This window comes from Plutella xylostella, chromosome 21 (genome assembly GCF_932276165.1).
Source record: "Plutella xylostella chromosome 21, ilPluXylo3.1, whole genome shotgun sequence".
Lineage (NCBI taxonomy): Eukaryota > Metazoa > Arthropoda > Insecta > Lepidoptera > Plutellidae > Plutella > Plutella xylostella.
In genome coordinates this window covers 2,634,809-2,655,945 of record NC_064001.1, presented here as the reverse complement: position 1 = coordinate 2,655,945, position 21,137 = coordinate 2,634,809, and the positions used below count along the sequence as shown (strand labels likewise).

Sequence of the window (21,137 nt, the reverse complement as noted above, 5' to 3'; positions counted from 1 at the left end):
GGAAATTCTGTCTGTGAAAATGAAAATAGCGCGCAATAAACGTAATAGCTACCCACGGCTTTCAATGTCAACAATTTTAATGAACAATGACGTAGCATGTTTACACAGAATGGGGTAATCCGACGTTTTCTTGGAAACAATATCGAGCGCTCAAAATTTAGACGTAAAAAAAAGAAAAATACAAAATTCATTACGCTACTGCCAATACCAGTGACACGCTCGAAAACCGATCGTCGATCAGCACTCAGCAAATATGGCTCGTAACCCGAGCTATTTTATGTCTCTTAGGCATCCATATAGCGTCAATTTATGCAAACACCACTAGCAGCTATATTGTCTCCGAGGTGCGTGCTATTGTTATGTGGCTGAGACGAAGCGAGGTCTGTCAGGACTGGTCGAGTGGCCGCCCTGACCTTGCCCTTCGCCGCGCCCACGCCCGACCCGCGGCCTCACTAAACTCGTCCGGACCTCGATCGAATACTCACCCAATCAGCGGGCCGCTCGCAAAAGTGCAAGTAAATTAAATTTGCATCTCAAAGCGTGGCATCAAGCACGCTGAAGAGCACTAGAGGGCGGCTACATTACAGCCTTTGGGGGACTGTCAACTGTTTATAGCCGAACTTTGGTGCGAAACGATGCTTGCGAGATATCTTGAATCTCAGGTGATTAATTCAAGAATTTTCGATTAGAAACGCTCTTATAGCGATAAAACAATTTTGGTAACAATGATCGAATTATCAACGATTCTATAGCTCATTGTGAACTTGGCCTATAAACCTATAACATCCAAAACGTTGGATAATGAAATTAGCGCCGACATAAACAGCGATAAGGAAGTAATACAGTAAACAAGCATGGGTAGAGCAAGAAACTATACATATTTAGTTATAAGGACTATTTAAGTATTAATCGACGTCTTTACACTATTACAGTCCTATTCTATAAAAATACTATTTTGTACAAATAATATAAAGAGAGTTCATAAAATTCAAGCAAAGTTTTGAAATGTAAAATTGTACGGGCAGTACCATCATTGTGTCCAGGACATGGCATGTTATAACAATAATGTTCTGCTGTACTATCCGACAGAGAACATAGCTATCCATATAGAACTTAGGTAATTAATAATTTCGCTGTACGCTGTGCACGCAAGCTCATCACATCAAAATTTCCCAAACTTCGTATTAAAATAGTAATTAAATGGCGGACGGGTTTTACATCCTCCACAAGGACATTAATAAACTACGTTCCTAATTAGTTTACACACAATAGCTTTAACTGCAAATCTGCTATTGTGTTTAGGCAAGCGTGTAGCAATGAATAATAATTTACCAAAGGTGTCTATATAAAATGTTTATATACCTAGCTGTGTATATTCCTATTCTTAGAGTGTTATTCCGTGTAAGGACAGATTTACTCGCACAATACGATTTGTATTCTGAAAAAGGTGGTAAAATATTGCGATAAAATTCGCTCGGTGTATTTCTTCGAAGACATTTTTCCTTCTTCCGATTGATTTTCCTAGTCTGATCGTCACTGGCTTGCTAATACAACTACGGAAAACATTTTTAAATAAATATTTTTACTAAGCTGCTAAAGCTGCTATTGTAAAACGTAAGGTACCTAATTCAGGGAGATTTAGACCAACTATTGATTGTTCTATGAATTTTCTACATTCGTAGTTATGGCGGTACAAAATGAGCCCTTTATTTAAAAATAAATTATTTTTAGCAACATTTTTTTAACGTCATCTTGTAATTGGAAAATATATAACTGTTTTTGAGTTAAGTATATTTATTTCGGAAGAGTCAACGGTATAATCGTCTGTATTTGTAATGTTATTGCTATTTTAATTGTAAGTAATTCTTATTTTTATGGGACTACGCAGTAATAATTTATAGAAATATCGGAATTCTTTGTAAAAATGAACATAATATTGGGCGAGTAAGAACCTATATTTTCTTAATGGAAGCCTATAAAAGCTTTCGTAACTGGCATACGCGATTACGGTGTATTCTTTAGAACCTATTAGCTTGTATTGAGAATGTGCTCTTCGGCTTTAAGATTCGTTTAATGTGCTTTTAGCTTTATATAAAGTACAAATACTAGGCTTCATAATACACAGGATGATTGGGCATTAGATGTATTCCTTTGAATGAGTTATGTACCTACATATAAGAAGCCATTTACAGTCGATTCCAAGTTAAACTTTGGCTAAAGGCTTATGCAAAGTTACTAAAACTTTTAAGATGTAAAATATGTTAGTATTTTTTTCATTTTTCAGTTGACTTTGGACTTTTTGGACAGTCCAAGTTTTTCTGAAAGTTAGCCAATATTGTAAAGGTTTATTAAATATTTAGGAACAAATTATTAATATTATAACCACCAGACAGATTTACTAGAGTTGTGAGAAATATCTGTTCTGGGAAAAAATATCCTAACCTATTTCAGTTTACTTGGTACGATGGGTACCTATGTATTGATTTCTGAATACTTTGAAGTGTTGCTATAACAATATCTGTTAAGTTAGTTTAAGTTTACTGTAACCTTTTTTGTGAAATAAATAAGTACATTATTGATCGGCGTTCGTGCGCGCATTTACTTTAACTAGGTACTTATATCAGTATACACATATGAAATAAACATAATTATTTCAGAATTTAAAAAAAAAAAAAAAGGACAAAAGGTACAATAGGAAAAAGTATAAGTTTATGCTTAGATAAGCTTAGACATCTCACAATATTATATAGAGTGTCGATAATACAAGCCCTTCAATGCAGACCAACCAAAACCTACGAGTATTCCTCTCCATAACACTCTGGCGAAAAGTGGGTGCAGCAATGCACCTCTGCCTACCCCGCAAGGGAGTACATTAGTACAAGGCGTGAGTGCGTGTTTTTTTTTATTATTTTTTATTCCTCTGTTTAAAATTTAGTTCTGCGTAAAATTTACAATAGTTTTATGTTCTAGAGTAGCTATTAAAAAAAACTGTCTTTGAGAAAACATCAGAACGCTCTCGATCCAGGCAAAACTTATTTACCACAAACACAATACAGACTCGCTACACCACACTTATAGAACCCCGGGGGTAAAATACAAATTGTATGACGGGTATGACAGGCACATTAGGCCAGCTCCAGTGTCACCGGCGGGTGACAACGGGAGATTGATTTATGGCCTCATCAGGGTGTCACCCTGAATTATTCGCTCATCAGCCCATTATATGCCTTTTAGATTAATTATTTAAAGTCACAGTTTGATCGTTCCGAAATGTATTTAGCTACTCATCTTTAACAAACCATTACATTATATTTCGCACGTTGATGCGGTTATTCTGGTCTGTTACCCTAGAAAATTCACGCTGGGGTGGATTCTGGGAAACTATCCGAGAATTTACCTTAGGTAGGTACCTACCCCAATAATGCTTTTACCTAGGGTAGGATAAATTCTCGAATACATGTTCCCCAGAATAAGAAGAAAGAAATAAGAAATCGAAACCATGGGGGGTTTTTTTTGGGTGAGTTTTGTGTATCTAGTAATGTGTAGGTATGACAATACTTATCATTATGATTCGTGTTAAGATGATCAGGTACTTAGTAAAATGTCGTTTACATAAAAAAAAACGTTTATATTTAGATTATTCAAACGTAAATTTAGTTACCGTGAAATATAATATAAATGAAAATCCAATTAAATTACGAAACAAACTGAAATTGAATTGTTTTGTGTCTGAAATTATCGTCAGAGATATAAGGTCTTCTTCTTATTAATTCTACTAGCAATTAAATTTATTATCAATCAAGCAACTGAAGCAACCATTTAGATTATGGTTACAAAATTATAAGTATTAGTTATTATTCGAGAACGTTTTCAGCTGCCACGGTTATAAGATTATCCCATAAAGATAGTCCCTAAAATATTACAGCAAATATTTAGTCTATCTTTGATACGTTTCTCTTTTATTCCGACGTCTCTTTATTCTTTTAAATCTTATAACGAGGGATTTCATGTTGCCATGTTAGGTAGGAATAGCTTGGAATATACTCGTAAAATAAAATACGAATACCTATTTGAAACAGTGAGCTTTAGATTTCGAAGAACGAGTTTAATCACTCGCTGTAATTGAGAGGTATCGCAATATTACCTTGGGAAGTTCTATCAACATTCATTAATTAGAGACTCGTGTAGCACTACCTTTCCTAATAAGAACCTACACCTTCTCGGCCCGGCCTAGGTAATTACCAATTAAACAATAGCCACGAGTAAATGACCTACATATTTAAGCTAAGAATGTGAATGTTTTTTTAACGTTGAGTAAGGAAAACAGCCCACTAATAAATTATAAACAGTTAAGGAAATTCCCGCGCTAATTGACCAATACTAAAACGTAAACAAGGATTGCGTGACGGCGCTCGCCGCTGTATCGCTGAGAGCGATCGCCAAGATGCTGATACGGAGTTTCAGTGACCTAATTTTAGCTTTTATTCGACGCAGCGCTTGCGATGGGCAGATGACTGCAGATGCACCGCTGCATGTCCTCACCTGGAGTATCCCGGTGTCGCCAGCCCCTATTGATCCAGCGAGCACTGCCACTGACACTGCGGACCTGGGCCCAGCATGCACTACCCACACGTAATAGACACTAGCACTGCACTGGCCTGTAGCATCCAATAATAGCACTGATAGGTAATTTCCACCTGTTAGCTACGCGCGCGTCAATGCTGCGGAGCGACGCAGTTCCATCAATGATTGTTTGTTGAAAGCGTTTCGCGTCGTGAAGGGCACTTCAGCGTCGGGGATGGTTAAATGATGATTGTTTGGATGAGATGGTACGTAAATAATGTGCGTCGTTGCGTGAGACGTGTGTTCGCGGCGAGGCGTCGCGCGGGACTGCCGCGGGTGCGCGCGCTACGCCGCGCCGCTACGGGCCGGCGCTACGAGCGCTACGACACGGCTACATACATTTTCAGTTTTCACCACCCGACAACCGACGCGGGGAAAACTGCTGAGCCGTGAACTTTATGCGACCTGACACGTCTACTGGAGCGGCAGATGCTGTCAGATTTAACTCATTACTTTAGGCAGCGTTCCCACTACGCCGGACCGGCAGATCTGCCGCGCCGGTAATTCTGCCGGAAGAGCTAGTGGCTGTACAATTTATATGAAGCTATTCACATTATCCCGGGTCCGGCATTTTCGCCGAGCCCGGCATTTCTACCGAACGTTTTGTCACTACGAATTGCCGGTAGAACGACCGGGCCCGGAGTAATGTGAACGAGTTTGTGCCGGTATCTGTCCCCCGCTCGCCCCGCTCGTGCTCCCCTCGCCCCTGGATGTAAAATAAAAAGCATGGAAAATCTTTCCCGTAAAATAGGGTGTACCCAATGTTTTCTTTAATTTTGCCTTCTATTAAGATACCACCACAACACAACAATTTCGTCGTCCATTGTGCGCTCAGGTCCAAATTCAACTGAGGACTGTCTGAATTTCTTCCGGGATCCGATGTAATGTGAACACTCTGTCCGGTGTCCGGTTTTCGGCAGATCTGCCGGTCCGGCGTAGTGGGAACGCTGCCTTACTGTTCATTGAACAAACAAAATTATGTTTCATACATTACAAATTATAATCAACGTTGGATTCGAACATTTCAGGACCGTCCTAAAATAGCAGACAAAAAATAGCCGAGCAATTAAGTCAACTAAGCATTCGATTAATTGCTTTCGCTCACTACGAAATGGGACGTTTGGACGAGCTTTTCGAAGTTGTCAAGAAAATCTTTCAGCAGAGGAAAATTTATAGTAGGGTAGGTAGACGAAGAGTTGGAAAATGCAAAGTTGGGCGCAATCCGACAGCGGCCGAGCGGTACAGAAACTGCAAACTTTGCGCGCACAAACTGCTAATGACTTGAGCTGTGCTTATGTTTTACATGTAATCAGCGGAATTACGATTGCTGTTTTACGACGTTACATTTAGAATTGATTGTCTTGTTTCACTTGATTGTGTTCAAGTAAAGGTTGGTTGTTAATTAAACAAAAGTAATGACTAATGAATCCGATTAAAAGACTGAAATAAACGAATCTTTTAAAGACCTTTCTAAAATCTCTATCCAATTTCATTGGTGAGAATAAAACGATAGATGAACCGAAGAGCGATTTTGCTTTACCATGACCATTCCAGAGTGGTAATATTGAATAAAATATGCAATTTCAAATCCATTAAGCATTCCGATTTAACATAATATTCAAAGGAAGAAAAATTATCAGGGGAAATGATATATTTTTCAGGTGCCGTTTCGCGTGAATCGAGACTGAACTATTCGAAAAGTTGCATTGTTTGCCACAAACTATCATTCTTCACTCGGAAGCTAGTAGTGCGCTGTTGAGAAATAATGATGTTCCTGTGCCGACTGCGAGTATTGGTTTGTAAACTTTCCACGGATCTTCCGAACAGTTAGTTTCATAAACTAACTGTTCACTTTTCCATCTATGTAGAGTTACTTTATTTCGAATGAGAGTTGTACACAAAGCAAATGCATGACCCTCTCTCGACTAACGAAAACATATTTTAAACACTAACTGTGTTACTTTTAAAACAATAAAACCTTGCTTAGTGGGTGGTTAAATTAAAATTTTACACATTTATAAGGCGTCTTACGGCCAACTAAAACGTTTATTAGCATGTATTTAAGTTTGGATGGTACCTAATCTGATTTATAACATTTATACTTTAGTGAGATAGATTTTTTTCCCTATGATTGCAAACTGGTGCGGAAATTTAAATGCATTTCTATTAGATTTCCCAGTAAAGGTTGCTCGTTGAGAGTGCAAAGAGCGTGCGGGGGAGATTGCACCGCTAACTGCATTACGCGCTTTTCAGTAAATCAAATCGACCTAATTTCTTTGGCCGTAAGGAATTTTATTTAAACGCTCGTTCAGCGCCATAGTTAAATAGCTAAGTAGTATATCTGAACTGCAGTATTTCAATAATGCCACTTTCATTAAGTTCTTTTCCTCAGTAACAAAATTTCAGATTGTGATTATTAAATATTTTAGTAGGATTATGTAAAAAAAATGGTTTTGAAGGGTGTATCTATCTATACAAAAAGGCTAGAGTGTAATGGTATAGTAAGCTGAAAGTGCAAGGAGATTCTAATCTCATTGATGTACAGTCTGGGGCAACGGGATAAAATTACTTTTTATATCATTAATTACCTAGGTACTTTACGTTTACAAGGAAAATTACTCGAATCAACGTAAATTTAATGAAAAAACTTACTTTTATATTCCATTAAATAGTATTTTAAGTAAAAACCAATGAAGATTAATTGACTCATTGCCAACTAAGGCAATCAATTTTAATTCGACTGTATTTTTTGCTTGCTTAAAAAGCTAAAGTAAACACTCCATCGATTTAGCTAGTGATTGATTACGCTACTTCTAATTATATTTAAATAATTTATGTACTTACGCTAGTGCCTACTTATGATATTTTACACAAACTTTTCTGTTTTTTTTTAAATATAATGTGAAGGCTCATATTACGGGTAGTCTCCATAGGCGAGAGAATCGCAAAGAGTCTGTGCTTATATCGTCCTGTAGTGGGACGAGCGATATAGGCGTAATACAGGGTGTTTGGAATATCTAACGTATCGTGTCAACTCGAACCGGAATCGTAACGTATCCATAACAATTCACATGACAGCCCGGCACATGACAGCCCGGACTCGCTGCGAGAGCGCGACGATACGTTACGATTCTGTTGCGAGTCGCGACGATACGCTGACGGAATCAATCACCCGACGATAGAAGACCCGACGATAGAAGACCGGACTCGTCGTATATCTCTTAGCAACCTATCATAACAACTCCGTGTTTTCCGTCGAGACTAAAAAAAATGTAAAGCGATCCCTTAAAGTAGCAGTTGTATTACAACATCATTGTATGTGCATGATCCTGAAGGGTTACTCTACCTTAACAAAACACGAACGAACGAGAACTGACAAGCGGTAAGTTTAACGCAACGAGATAGAGTCGCGGTTAGCGTAGCAGTGCTTCTAGTCTTCGTATTTCTTCGCTACCGTGAGGGCCGAATCGTGATCGTGAGCATATCATATTATATGCATTCAATATAAGTAATATTTCGTGCAGTTGCTACACTACTTACAGTGGTAATCATTTGTCCGTAAGCAATTTGTGTTTCTCAGGAAGTTTGCGAACCATACTATTTAGTGTACACGTGCATCTGACCCACTTTTGATTTTCAAGAATCACGGAGGTAATATTCGGTCTATTAACAATTTATAGGAAGGAGAAATTGAAGGTTTTGTTGCCATGTACTAAAAGTTAGTTTGATGACATTTTGATTATAAGGTTTATATATTTTGTGTAACAGTTGTAGCTGAATTGACTTTCCTCACTTACAACCCTGTTCAAAAGGTGTAGAAGAATCGTTATGTCGTATTCCCTTGAAAACAAACTGATGAGCAATAAAATGCATTGATTTGCAGCTGTCATTTAGATTCATGCTATATTTTACAGAGTATAGGTCTATTATTTCCGTTTGGGTATGCGTAGCGTCTATATTACTGGGCTTCCAACTTCAGACATGTACTCTAGAACGACACTGACCTAGACAATGGTGAGTGTCTTCTGCTTACCGTTAGCACTATAGCATAGTGAGGTAGGTAACATCGATGTTAATACTACCTGCTTGGATACCGTTCATGGTAGGGCTCTGAATTGCTCCATATACCGTTTAGACCTTTGACTCGTGGGCACGTTAGCGTAAGACGGATCACCGCCTTATAACCACAATGACCGTACGCAACACCCTGTAGGTGAGACAACAGAGGACCAAGTGTTTTTCTTAACCGATCGAGCAGTGAAAATAAAATCAAATGTGTATGGTTCGGAGTAGGTAGGTGACTTGTGACCACACTGTGCGCAACACCCTGTAGCTGAGCCAACAGCCCGCACTGACCTTGAGCATGGTGAGTATCTTCTGCGACAGCTCGTAGTCGAAGTTGGTGTACTTGGAGTCGGTCATGTCGTACACGAACACCAGCCCCGCGCGCTGCGTGTCCGCCGACTGCAGCGCCGCGTCCAGCTGGTACACTACACCCTGTAGAATAGAATAGAATAGAATAAGAATATAATTAATTTATTCACGAGAAACAAAGTATACATAAGTTATTAAATATAGTAAAGTGACAGTCATGTTTCACCGAGTAATCGGTATGTGAAATATAGGACAATAAAATATACGATAATCTTACAGTCAATGCATAGGTTGATAGGAGGGTTTAGTAAATAAGACTACACCCTGTAGGTGAGAGGGGGAGATTAGTAAGCAAATCTTGTCGAACAACTACACAAGACACTCTAGGGTAGGAATGGTTAAATTCGGATCGCTTCTTATTCTTCGGTCAACCATGCGTTCGCGAGCTCGCATTCTATACTGGTTGACAGAAAAAAAAGAGGCGATCCCTTTACATTACGCTTATATGTGCGGTGATTTTAAGGCTGCCCGACCACCAGTGAGGAGCGAGGGAGCGGGGCGGATAAATTGACCAATGAGATTGCATAAAAACTCCGCTCATGCAGTTTGCGCTCCGCTCATTGGATGATTTTTTCCTCACACACCGCTCCGCTACCCCGCTCCGCAATGGTTGTCGGCAGTATTTTATTTAGTCATAAGTTGTATGTTATAAGTTAGGAGGCCATCGAAGATCGAGCCTGCCGTCAAGCTTCGTGGGTAGCCGGAAGCGGGCTTAGGCCAAGGACAGAGTTTTATGAATCTTTCTTTACTTATGAAGGAAATATTTGGAAAATGGAAACATTACCTACTTATATTTTTAAAGCATATTCTGAATTAGATAAAGTTTAAAAGTTTGGTATGGATGGATATGAAATAGAGTCGATAACGCTTATTTTCTTACTACGCGATAACATAAAAATTCAAAAAATACGCACGTGTGAAAATTAAAGAATATTATTAATAAAAATACTGAAAACTCTTTTGCCGGTAATAGTTTTTCTTAGAATGAACAACAGACGCAGATTCTTTGAATCGAACTGATGCCCTGCACTTTATTATACAGGTTATACATATATTTTTCTTAGAAGAATATTTTCCACAGTCTGTGTTTTCTTATTGTAAGAAAGTAGGGGGAGGACCTTTATGTTTGACTTTCATCTATCATGGTCGGTCACTGAATCATATCCATCATAATAACATTGCTTCCAACTATTATAGCTTTTCTTAGCTACATAATAAGAGGTCTTAAGTTTGTGACCCGATTGGACTGGTACTTTTGTACTTAGCCTATTAGTTTCGAAGACTTTCTACAGATTATAAATGTGTCGCAGACTTGCCAGGTCAACAAGAGGTCAGGTCAAGTAACTAAGCTCTTTAGTTATAGTTCTGAGAAAACACAAAATTTTAAGCTTTTAGCTTATGAGAGTTTTTAGAAAGAAATATACGAAGTCAAAAACTCTATTTTCGTGTATTACGTTAAAGCTTCGCTAGTTAAACTAGTTTCTTGTAACCTAACAGTTAGTTGGAAGAATATGGAGTTAAAAATATTCAAACTCACACTAACAAAAAATTATAAAAAAAATTGGCGCAGTAAATTTAAAGTATGGCCAATGGAAAATAACACTTATCCTACTTAGAACAGCGTAGTCGGGGGACGTTTGTCCACCAATATAGATCTCTTATGAATAGAAATTACGGGGCACTTTTTAACCGACCTCGAAAACAGGAGGACGTTCTTAAATCGTCTGTACTTATGTATTTTTGTTTTTCGTGTGCGTTATTCGATACAATTTATAAGAAATCTATTATATCGACGGACAAACATTCCCGGGGACAGTATGTGATCTTGCTCGTCCGAGCAAGACTACCTATGTAACGTTAGACTTCGTCTGCGCAAGGCTTTAAGAAGTTAATTTTATTTATTTTTGTTTAAATATAAAGTAGGTACGAACCTGTAACGTGATCTGGTGCGTGGTCTGTGCGGGGAAGTGCTTGTTGGCCGTGAACACCGCGATGGCCGCGCCCGTCGCGTCGCGGGCCGGCTGCAATGAGACAAACATACATCGTTATTTTATACGTATATATATAAAGGTGGTGGTGATCTCCGTATCATATCGCTGATTAACATTAGAGCTAGTCTTTGTCATCATAATAAAAGAATTAGTAGATATATGTAAAGTACATTTTCAATTTAGTAACTACTTTTTTTTTGTTGCACCTTTCTACTAGTTTTTCTGTACCTCCTGTAGGTTGGCTGGTAGAAAATGCTTTTAGCATTAAGTCCACCTTTTGTACACTTATATTTCATATTTGTGCAATAAAGTATCAAATAAATAAATAAATAAGTTACTCGAGGCAGGTTTCGTCAGATGGTGGTTGGTGTAAGGCAGGACTGGAGGATTGTAGACGATTATCGATGGTCATATAATATGTACTACCTATGTACATACTTGTATACCAAGTACTTGAAGTACTTTCACCTGATTGTACAATTTCAACGTTATTTATAACATCATTTATATGTACCTATGTAGGTACTTAAGAACATAATCATATTATGCAGTACATAATCATCATCATCATCATCAGCCAATAATCATCCACTGCTGGACATAGGCCTCTCCCAAGGAGCGCCACAACACTCGGTCCTCGGCCTTCCTCATCCAACCACTACCCGCCACCCGCCTAAGGTCGTCAGTCCAGCGGGCAGGTGGGCGTCCCACGCTGCGTTTGCCTGTTCGTGGTCTCCACTCGAGAACTCGTCTACCCCAACGGTTATCGGTTCTTCGGCAGATATGACCAGCCCACTGCCACTTCAGCTTGCATATTTTGACAGCTATGTCGGTAACCTTAGTCCTCTGACGGATAACCTCATTTCTGATACGATCCACCAGAGAAACCCCAAGCATAGCTCTCTCCATAGCACGCTGAGCGACTTTAAATCGGTGGACCAGTCCTACCGTCAGTGTCCACGTCTCTGCACCATACGTCATCACTGGCAGGACGCACTGGTTGAAGACTTTTATCTTCAGGCTCTGAGGAATGGCCGAGTACATAATAGGCAGTCATAATTTTGAGTGTAACACATGTAAACAACATTATGTAACGATCAATATTCGGCGTTCAACCTGTAAAACCACAGATTATAGCTGAAAATGCAATGCTCTATTTCATTTGCCTTTCACCCGTCCGGTCCGATAGTGAAGTCAATTGTTTTCACATTCAATTGTTTAAGTGTCGAATCGCATGTATTATTGTTCATTGGGATTGTTCAACAAATCGGCACTGTGACACTGCCTGAATGGTTTTATTTTATTCAGATTCTGTTTTGGGTTGGTGCGCCAGCATTCATAATCACGATTACATCACACGTGTTGTATCATTTATTTCCAAGCATAGCGTCTGTTTTCTTCGCTTATTCTCTAGACGAAGTTGCTGGCTAAAAATTAGCACGCCACTTTTCAACCTTCTAATTATGTTTACATAATGAACTATACGGTATTGGAACCACTTGAGAAGTGTGGAGAATATATGGATTGCTGGGGGAGTCAGTGAAGAATCCTTCACTGCTGGATATACCGTTTTCCAAGGATCGCCACTCGACTTTGTATCCTTGCCTCAACCTCCTTTCCAACCATAACCGACTTAATCAAGTGCATCTCTTATTTTATAGGTCCAGCGCACCCTAAGAGCAGTAAGCTGACAGGCCGTTATTACCGACCCTGACACAGCCAGGTCTTCGATACTACTACTATCCTACTATACTAATATAAACTTACCAATATAGTAAATTTCCCCGTCTCCAGTTCGCTCTTAAGCGGGTCCTCGAAGGGCTCGAACTTGGTGAGTCCTTCCCGCCGCCGCGTGGCCTCATGCTGCCGCCACAGCGCATGCGCGCGCGCAACATCGAACTTGCGCGCGAGCAGAAACTTGACAGCTGTCGCGCGGGACACGCACGCCGCGCCCGACTCGCTTAGTGCGTCTAGGAATGCCTTTGTCGCCTGGAAAAGAGGGGGGTGAAGGGTTAGTTGGTGGGATAAAAGGGAAATAAATTAGGGTATGATTCATCATCATCACGATCCATCACGTCTCCACTGCTGGGGACAGGGCTCAGACAAGGCAGGGATTGTAATCCTCAAAAAATCATCCAAAGGGTAGGCACAGGTAAGGGTAGACACAATACTCAGGTGGCGAACGACAAACGCATAATAGAACGCCGCTTCTTTGTCAATGCTCGGACATCTCTGATATACCAAATTTTAAAGGCATTTTAAATGTCACATACATTGACATTTTTTCAAGTAAACATGGGCGCTATTTATTTCCACGTTCCACGGCAAGACTGACAGTTAGCATAATCGCGCACGGCGGGAAATATCTTCTCATTGGTCGATATCTCGAGGAAAGTAACCAATGAAGCCTGGCAATTTCATTTTCTTTATAATTTCTCCGCCAGACATTTTCCGCGAAGTGCCCACCTGCCATGGCTTTCTTAAGGCTATTCTTGTTTGCTCAACTGTGGCTCAACTTAATTGTTTCTAGGAATAGAATGGGAGGAAAAGTTCGGGATTGTTGCCACGGAAAGAAGATTATGTATAAAGAACAAATGCATTTAGGCATTAGATGCTTCCATAGGATCTTTATGTTGGTACAACTACATAGGATAATATTTCATAGCATTATATTTAAAAAAATACAGTTTCAACTAAGCTGAACATAAGAATGAATCTCACTCGTTTTATAACAATTGAATACGATAATTATTCGAAATTCAAATTAGAAAGGCAGATTGCGAATCGAGTATCATTATTAACACATTGATGGACACTAGATTAACGGTGAAACTCATAAAAACGCACAACATTTTTGTATGGGAGTTGTGTGATGATCTGCTGGTGCACATGCCGGCACACTGCCTAGGCGCAGTAAAGAAATCACGACGTCGATGACCGTTGTGTGCGTGTGAGTTCACACTTTTTTCTGTATGAAAAATTATTGCTGTGTGAAAAAAAGGTACTCTGGGTGCACATATAACTTTGAAATCCTTCCAAATAAAGCACAACAAGATGGTCTTCATACAAGCTCTAGGTAAAACAGGACTGCATTGACAGTTGTTGAAATAATTAGAAAAAGAGCGGGGACTGCATTCGACGTTGTGATTTTTTTCTAAAAGTGTGGAGGACGTCAAATGCAGTCAGTGTCCGTCAGTGGGTTAAATTCCAACTTGACTATTATTGGCTGATGATGATGAATTCCCAAATACCTAGTTTCTATTGTATTAACAAGTAATTATTTATATCGTGTGTAACTAAAATGAAAGTTACGAAGGTTTAACCAGCATTGGATATACCCACTACCTATGACCACATGCAGAAATATAAACAGTTAAACAATGCAAATGAATAAATCCCCTTATTTCGGTCGTGGGTTCAAACGTTATTCAATCAAATAATGCACTAAAAAACAGAATGCCTGATATAAAAAATTATGACCGTTCGCGTATTTACAAAGGACATCATGTACTAGTCTAATGATGAAACGTACCCGCAGAAATTTAAGGATCCGCCTCAACAGCTCCGTTTCCATCTTTCTGAAGAACTCCTTATCTCTCACTCCCTCCATTTCAACCACTTATAGACCACTTTTGAACAATTAATCAATATCACTTTGTCACACTTTCTTATAAAACATAGCAGAGCTCCAACCGCGGAGGCCTGGTCCACCGGACTGAGTTCGAAATTACGTTACGTTCAAATTATCGACGACGCCGCGCTAACACGATTAGAAAACGCTATTGTCTTATTGTTTACCCCGAAAGACGTTTACGTGAAGTGAAGCAAGCGCGAACACAGAGGACTATGCGACGCCGTCTGTGCAGGCCACATACATAATGTATGCTCATGCAAATACGGGCCCGGCTAATTCTTCCGGGATGTATATCCTGTGGGGAACTAACGCCCCGTGCTCAGCGTGCGCTGGCTCGCATTATGCTGCTCTTAATGAAACGTTACGTCAGCGGCCGCGACACAGAATACCAATAGCAGACGTGATGAACCACATACTACAGCTCACAAATTACGATGTATGGCCTTGCCACCTCGCGAATTCAGCCATGTTATTCCTAGCAATGAAATACCGTGAGTCGGTAAGTGATAATTAGCGCACATAAGTGTCGGATTGGGCCATTACTTTTTGTTGCCCTTTGTATGTATGGTGTTTTTGAACAATAATAGAGCTCCACAAAATAACTTCCTGGCAAAATAAATCGCTGCAATAGCAATAAGTATGCTAGTACATACTAATATTTCACCGAATTCGTGTTCCGCAATAAGTTAGATACTTCAAAATCATAAATGAATTGTACAATGCCGATAACGAATCCAATTACACTAATTACGATGCACTAGATTTAATTTCATTAGAATACTTCGCAAAAGGAATACGGATCAAGTACCCACAAGTTTGACTACAATACGTGATAGTAACGATTCGATAGAAAAGTAGAATCGATCGCTTCTAAGCAATCGCGAACACGATCACCCGAAGACGAGCACTCAACGCAACTGGCAATGCCTTCATGCGGTTGTAAAAGCAAACACACAAGAATCGGAGGTGCAATTAAATACGTAATAAATAAAAAGTAAATGTACCTACACTATACCTATAAAAGAAAAATAGCCATGTATTGTTAATATATTTACATAATTTTTTAAAAATATGTAATAGCTTGTAAGTCAACGAACTGATATACGTATACACTAAAAACTAGACATTCAATAACTAGGTATGCCATTCATTACATAAATTCCGTCTTCATTGTTATACGGATCGCGATGGCCTTATGTGGAAAATTATCGCATAGTTTGCATTGTATTCACTTTACATCACTGGCAGCTATATACATTTTCAATAATCTAATTTCTATCAATCATAAGGAATAGCTATTTACCAAGATTATGAATTGAATACATCAAATATTTCCCGAAATAGCTACAATAATGGGATTACTAGGACAAAACGTAATTAGTTCACGTACAAAAAAAGAAGGTCGTATCTATAAAACGTTACAAACCAGGCAATTTCTCCAAATGAAATGAAACAACATTTTAAGTAGTTGTAATCCTAATTAATAGAACGAATACCATAAAACAATCGGAGAATACGACTTATTTAAAATAAAAGCCTTAGAAACAGACTTATTTAAAATAAAAGCCTTCATGTTTGGGATCAAAGAGTTCGAATCAAAACAGAAGCCGTGTAGGTACATTGTACAGGTGAAAATTTAAAGCCCATTGTTCTGTTTACTGTCGCTTTTCAGAACAAAAGAGACAAGTGGTAAAAACACTTGGAATAATTGATCATCCGCGTTTTGTAAAAACGATGCATTGGTTGTTGGAATCGGGGCGTTTAGTTTACGCTTTAGTGTCTAGTCATTTTAGTTAAGTATATATAGTTGTTTCGTTATTATAGTTATCAATATCAGCCTCAGTATATTTTACATAGGTACATATATTATTATGTGTGAGTTCTCAACACTTATTATTATAAGCATCCCTTCCCCTGAAATTCCTTGAATTCCCACCCGAGTACGTTTGTCTATTAATTTATATCGAAATGATGTGTATTTCATTTAAAAAAAAAAATAAAGTTTGATCTTTTCCCATGTTAGAAAAGAGATTATTTATAACGAAATAAATCAGTACCTTTTAACCACCTGAAGACTGTAACGCAATATTAAGCAGGTAATGTAGATTTTGTAGATAAAAGAATATAGGTTTGTTCATTAGGTAGAACAATATAAGACGAGTACCGGAATTAATTATACTATACCTACACAACATATCTGTTAAAATACTTTATACGATAATGAAGCAAAAGCTAACAACAGTGGAATTATAATAGGAAACAAACAAAACCATGATGAGGAAACTAATAATTGAAATATTAACAAGAACAACGCGTCATGAATGAAAGCTAAGATGGAATTTATGTTTTTGCTTCAACAATCACTAGCTATGCATGTTAGTAGTATGTAGATGTGTTCCGATAACATCTCAGATGCTGATGTAAAACTATTTAAGTATTTAAGTACTTTTACATAAACAAAACATGCTATAAGTATTAAATTTTCCCCACTAGAGAATGTCTAATTTAATTATACATTAAGAAATACACCAAGCATTAACAATTTGTATAACTAAACGCTAGACAAATCTCGTAGGAAGGAAAATGCCATGGGGTTCGGATTTAGCAGCACTTGAGTATATGACCTACGCCTAGTTTCCTATTCCTGAAATTGGTTCGAAGCCAATCATAATAATATAATCTTCTTTATGAAACCAAATTTTAACATAATTATTACAAACTTTTTATATTTCTACAATTATATAAAAATATTTAATTCGAACTTATATAATTATGTATGGACATTCACAATTACTCCATCACAATGTGTGACGAATAATATATGTAGGAAGGAACTCATTGCGTATTACAACGCATTACAACCGCCTACATGGTAACATGGACAACTTATGTCCATGTTACCATGTATTACAACATCAAATTATATACTTGTCTAGTATTTTCTACTTGTATACCATCAGAGACAGAGAAAGTAAATTTTAACTTATATGTTTTAGCCCTATGTTCTCTCGCAACTTTGACCAGTGAAATAAATTGCATTTTGGAAATCGAACTCCCATTATTATAAACACCAGTAGCGCTTACATGCGTGGGTTCTTTGATTAGTCGAAGCGTGGGTGATATCAAAATCTAAAGAACCTATCGTATCCGACCTAAAAACACACAACATTACATAGTTCCAAACATCCACGAGGTAATCCAGCTTTCATATAAACGTGACACGGTAGGTTCGAGCGACCTCGCGTACTGGGAACTACCACGAGGCTGCGAGACCCCGCCCGTTCCCAGAAAACACCGTTCCAAGAATTAATTTAGTACTGAAAGCCTTTTGGAAATTACTCTGTGTAAAAGTATTATATCTATAACTCCGTGATCGTGATTACATACATTCAAGTTCACGAATTAAGCCGTTTCCAACTGCTTTGTACTTTGAGAGTTAAGTCTTTAGCCAAATTTACTCCTCGATGAAGTTTTAGGAGTGAAGACATCTCCGTAGGAACAATAGCAGCAATAGTACGATAGTAAATTGTGTTTACAAAGTGTGTGAAATTGCTGTGACCGCACACTTCCTATTGTGTCAATTACGTTCGCATAGTCACATTATTGTAGAAACAGGAGCAGTAAGAGTAAACGCTTCTTGCGTTGCAGCTGGCGTGAACTATCTTTACAGATTGTCCTCTATTCTCGCTCTTATTATGGAAGCAAAAAGTGCGAGTAGATATACTCATTTGGTGTCACCGGTACGGTTTACGGGTCCACATAATGGGACATATACGCCCGGCTTAACACATTGTCACATGCTACATGTAAACGAAACTTCACCCAATCCTCGCCAAAATGCGACACTTGAAACCCTTTTATCGCGTGACGATTTCACTTTAACCGTAACCGGCAGGGCGTGACCGTTTTCCTAGAAGCCTAGAATAGCTGGGTAGATGATTCATCTTTATTCCGAGCTCATGGTGTGGTTGATCATATTTTATATTTTACCGAATGGAATGCGAAGGAAGTGCTCTGGCAACGGAAGCCGCGACCGGAAGTAGTTGCACCCGGCCGAAGATGCATTTCCGCTTTCGTTTAAATTGAATTTGACGAACGATGCTTAGTTTCGAACTGCGTTCACGTAGCAGTATTGAGAAATTTCGTCCGCAATTCTCTCCGGATTGATGGAGTTCGTCCGTGACTACAAAATTGGTCGGAAAGCGCGGAGGGCTCTGTCAGCCGCGGGTCAGGCCGCTCTCCGTCAATCACACTTTATTATAAACCCGTGATTGAATCAGAGTACCCCCGTTTCCTCTTTCATTTGACCGGCTAATGAATAGGTCATGCCACGACAAATTAACTTTCGACTGGTACCCCGCTACGTGGGTAAAGGTATCACTTTGTAATGGCTTCGCGTGGGCGGGATCAAGTATTATAAATATTAAACAGCTTATAGGTCGTAGGTAACAATATAATTATAGCGTCCGTAAAAAAAAACGGATACGTCTCAAATCTCAATCGTACAAAAATGTAATATACCTACTACATTGCGATGAAGGAAGCGATAAATTATTAATCATGTATTATCATTATCGACTACCCAATCTACAAGCAAATTAAGCTCGCACACACCTCCGATTGCGTGCGCGACGCATATTTGGATCGTCATGCGTACTTTTTGGAGCCAATCGTTCCCAATTTGACAACGAGTGTCATCATAGTGTCTTATTTGTAATCAACGATATTTTAATACCAACTAGATGGAATGTCCGTGCAAAAGAAACGTGTCGACAAAAACACCCCACATCTACCACTGAGCTCTTATTTTGAATTAGTTCGATTAAAAGATTTGGGACTTTATTCCTTGGCACAATGGTTGTCATTAGGTTTACCTTAAAACGGTTAGAAAGTAAACAAAATGCGTACAGTTATTTGCTTTGTCTTTGCATGTGATAAACCATCTTGTTCGTATATTTTTAATCTAAGTTTTTAACGTACCGGCGCTAATTCTCGTGTGATTCTCGGCGGGCGAGTGCCGAGAAGGCGGGACAGGCGGATGTCGCGGCCGGTCACTGCCCGATCGCGATAGCTAGTCTATTTCGGAAGTGCCAACTGTATGTGGAATAACGCCTTATCGACTTTTCATTAGTGTAGGGCCTGTTCTAAGATTAGATTATTGCAGTACTTTTTAACCGCCTTCGAAAACAGATTTTTAAGGTTCTTAATTTATATGTATGTTTTTTTTAAGTAGCTGGGTAGTTCTTGTGTAGCAACTTGGCCTTATTTTTCTACTTGAGAAAAAGTTTGAGCAAGTGGGTGTGTTTGTAGGGCTGATTTTTCAATGGTCAGATAAATGTTAACTGATGAATGAAATTATTTCTGTCACTGTCTAATACAAACATTCAGAGGCGACAGCATCAGAATTATCCTTCAAATAACTTTTAACTGACTATGGAAAAATCTGCCATAAGACTTCAATAGATCAAAGATATGTATATTTGTGAAACAATAATATATGTTTATCGTTATGGGGTACACAAAAATAGCCTGCCCTAGTGACATATTAACTATTACTTTGTGTATATCTGGTGCACCCTGGGCATTCAGATACTGATGATGCTATTGTGACTGTCTTATCCTTTCCCCATGGCAATAAACCGTAGAACACCTAGGCACCTAGTCTCTGTCATAGGCACTCTAAACATATGCCATGGAAAAGTTTGAGTTGGATAGAATACAGCATAATTTAATAGCTCGGGTTCTTGAATAGTATGTAATTAACATCATAAAGGGATTATTGGACACAGACAAAACAATGAATCTATGTTACATTTAGGTAATGAACAAAGAAAATATTCTGAATTTCAGTAAATTATACTTTACCATTTAAAAATGGGTTTTTATTTTTTATCAAATGTTATAGGTATGTAACCTTGTAATTTATTCCTAACCTACATTCGTAAATACAAAAAAAACATTTATTTATTTTGTGTTGTTTGTATGACTTGATTATGGTGTAATTTTACAGTCGCAACCACAGCTACTACTCACACTCATCACACACAACTATATTATGTACTTACAATAAATCAGTCCATCAACTTTAAAAAAAATAGTAAGTGATCATTTTGTATTCTTTAATTAAAGTCTTAAATAGTGTTTTGTATTGAACTTTGTAAAATTTTATAAAAATATCGATAAACTGGCTGGTTTATTTGTGGGATATTTTAAAAACTAGTCACCAATGTTCTAGGTTTATTCATCAAGTACCTACCTTCGGACCGGACACACAAAGTAACTAAAGAACTGAAAAGCTTTATTCTGAATAACGGTTTAATACTTATTTTCAGTTGAATGAGATGTGTCATGAATATCTTTCACAAATTATGCGCGTAAAAATACAATAACTATAAACAAAATCAAAACAAACATTCTTGATGACATGGTGAACTCCACGACGCAAGTTCGTAAAC

General features: G+C 38.3%; 1 protein-coding gene across 4 annotated transcripts in view; it reads right to left on the bottom strand.

The window, feature by feature from the left end:
* The window catches only part of LOC105387564 (tyrosine-protein phosphatase non-receptor type 9), a 70,061-nt gene that overhangs the window by 48,683 nt on the left and 241 nt on the right, over positions 1–21,137 (bottom strand). Inside the window, exons 1-4 of one of the 4 annotated variants that reach the window (XM_048628717.1) lie at positions 14,581–14,816; positions 12,816–13,037; positions 10,989–11,078; positions 8,980–9,120 (exon numbers count right to left, since the gene is read on the bottom strand). In XM_048628717.1, coding sequence (XP_048484674.1) covers positions 8,980–9,120; positions 10,989–11,078; positions 12,816–13,037; positions 14,581–14,658 — 531 coding nt within the window. In that variant the 5' untranslated portion in view covers positions 14,659–14,816. Of the gene's footprint in view, positions 1–8,979; positions 9,121–10,988; positions 11,079–12,815; positions 13,038–14,580; positions 14,817–21,137 lie in introns of those variants that run through there. The other 3 variants (XM_048628716.1, XM_048628714.1, XM_048628715.1) reach the window with 3 other exon arrangements.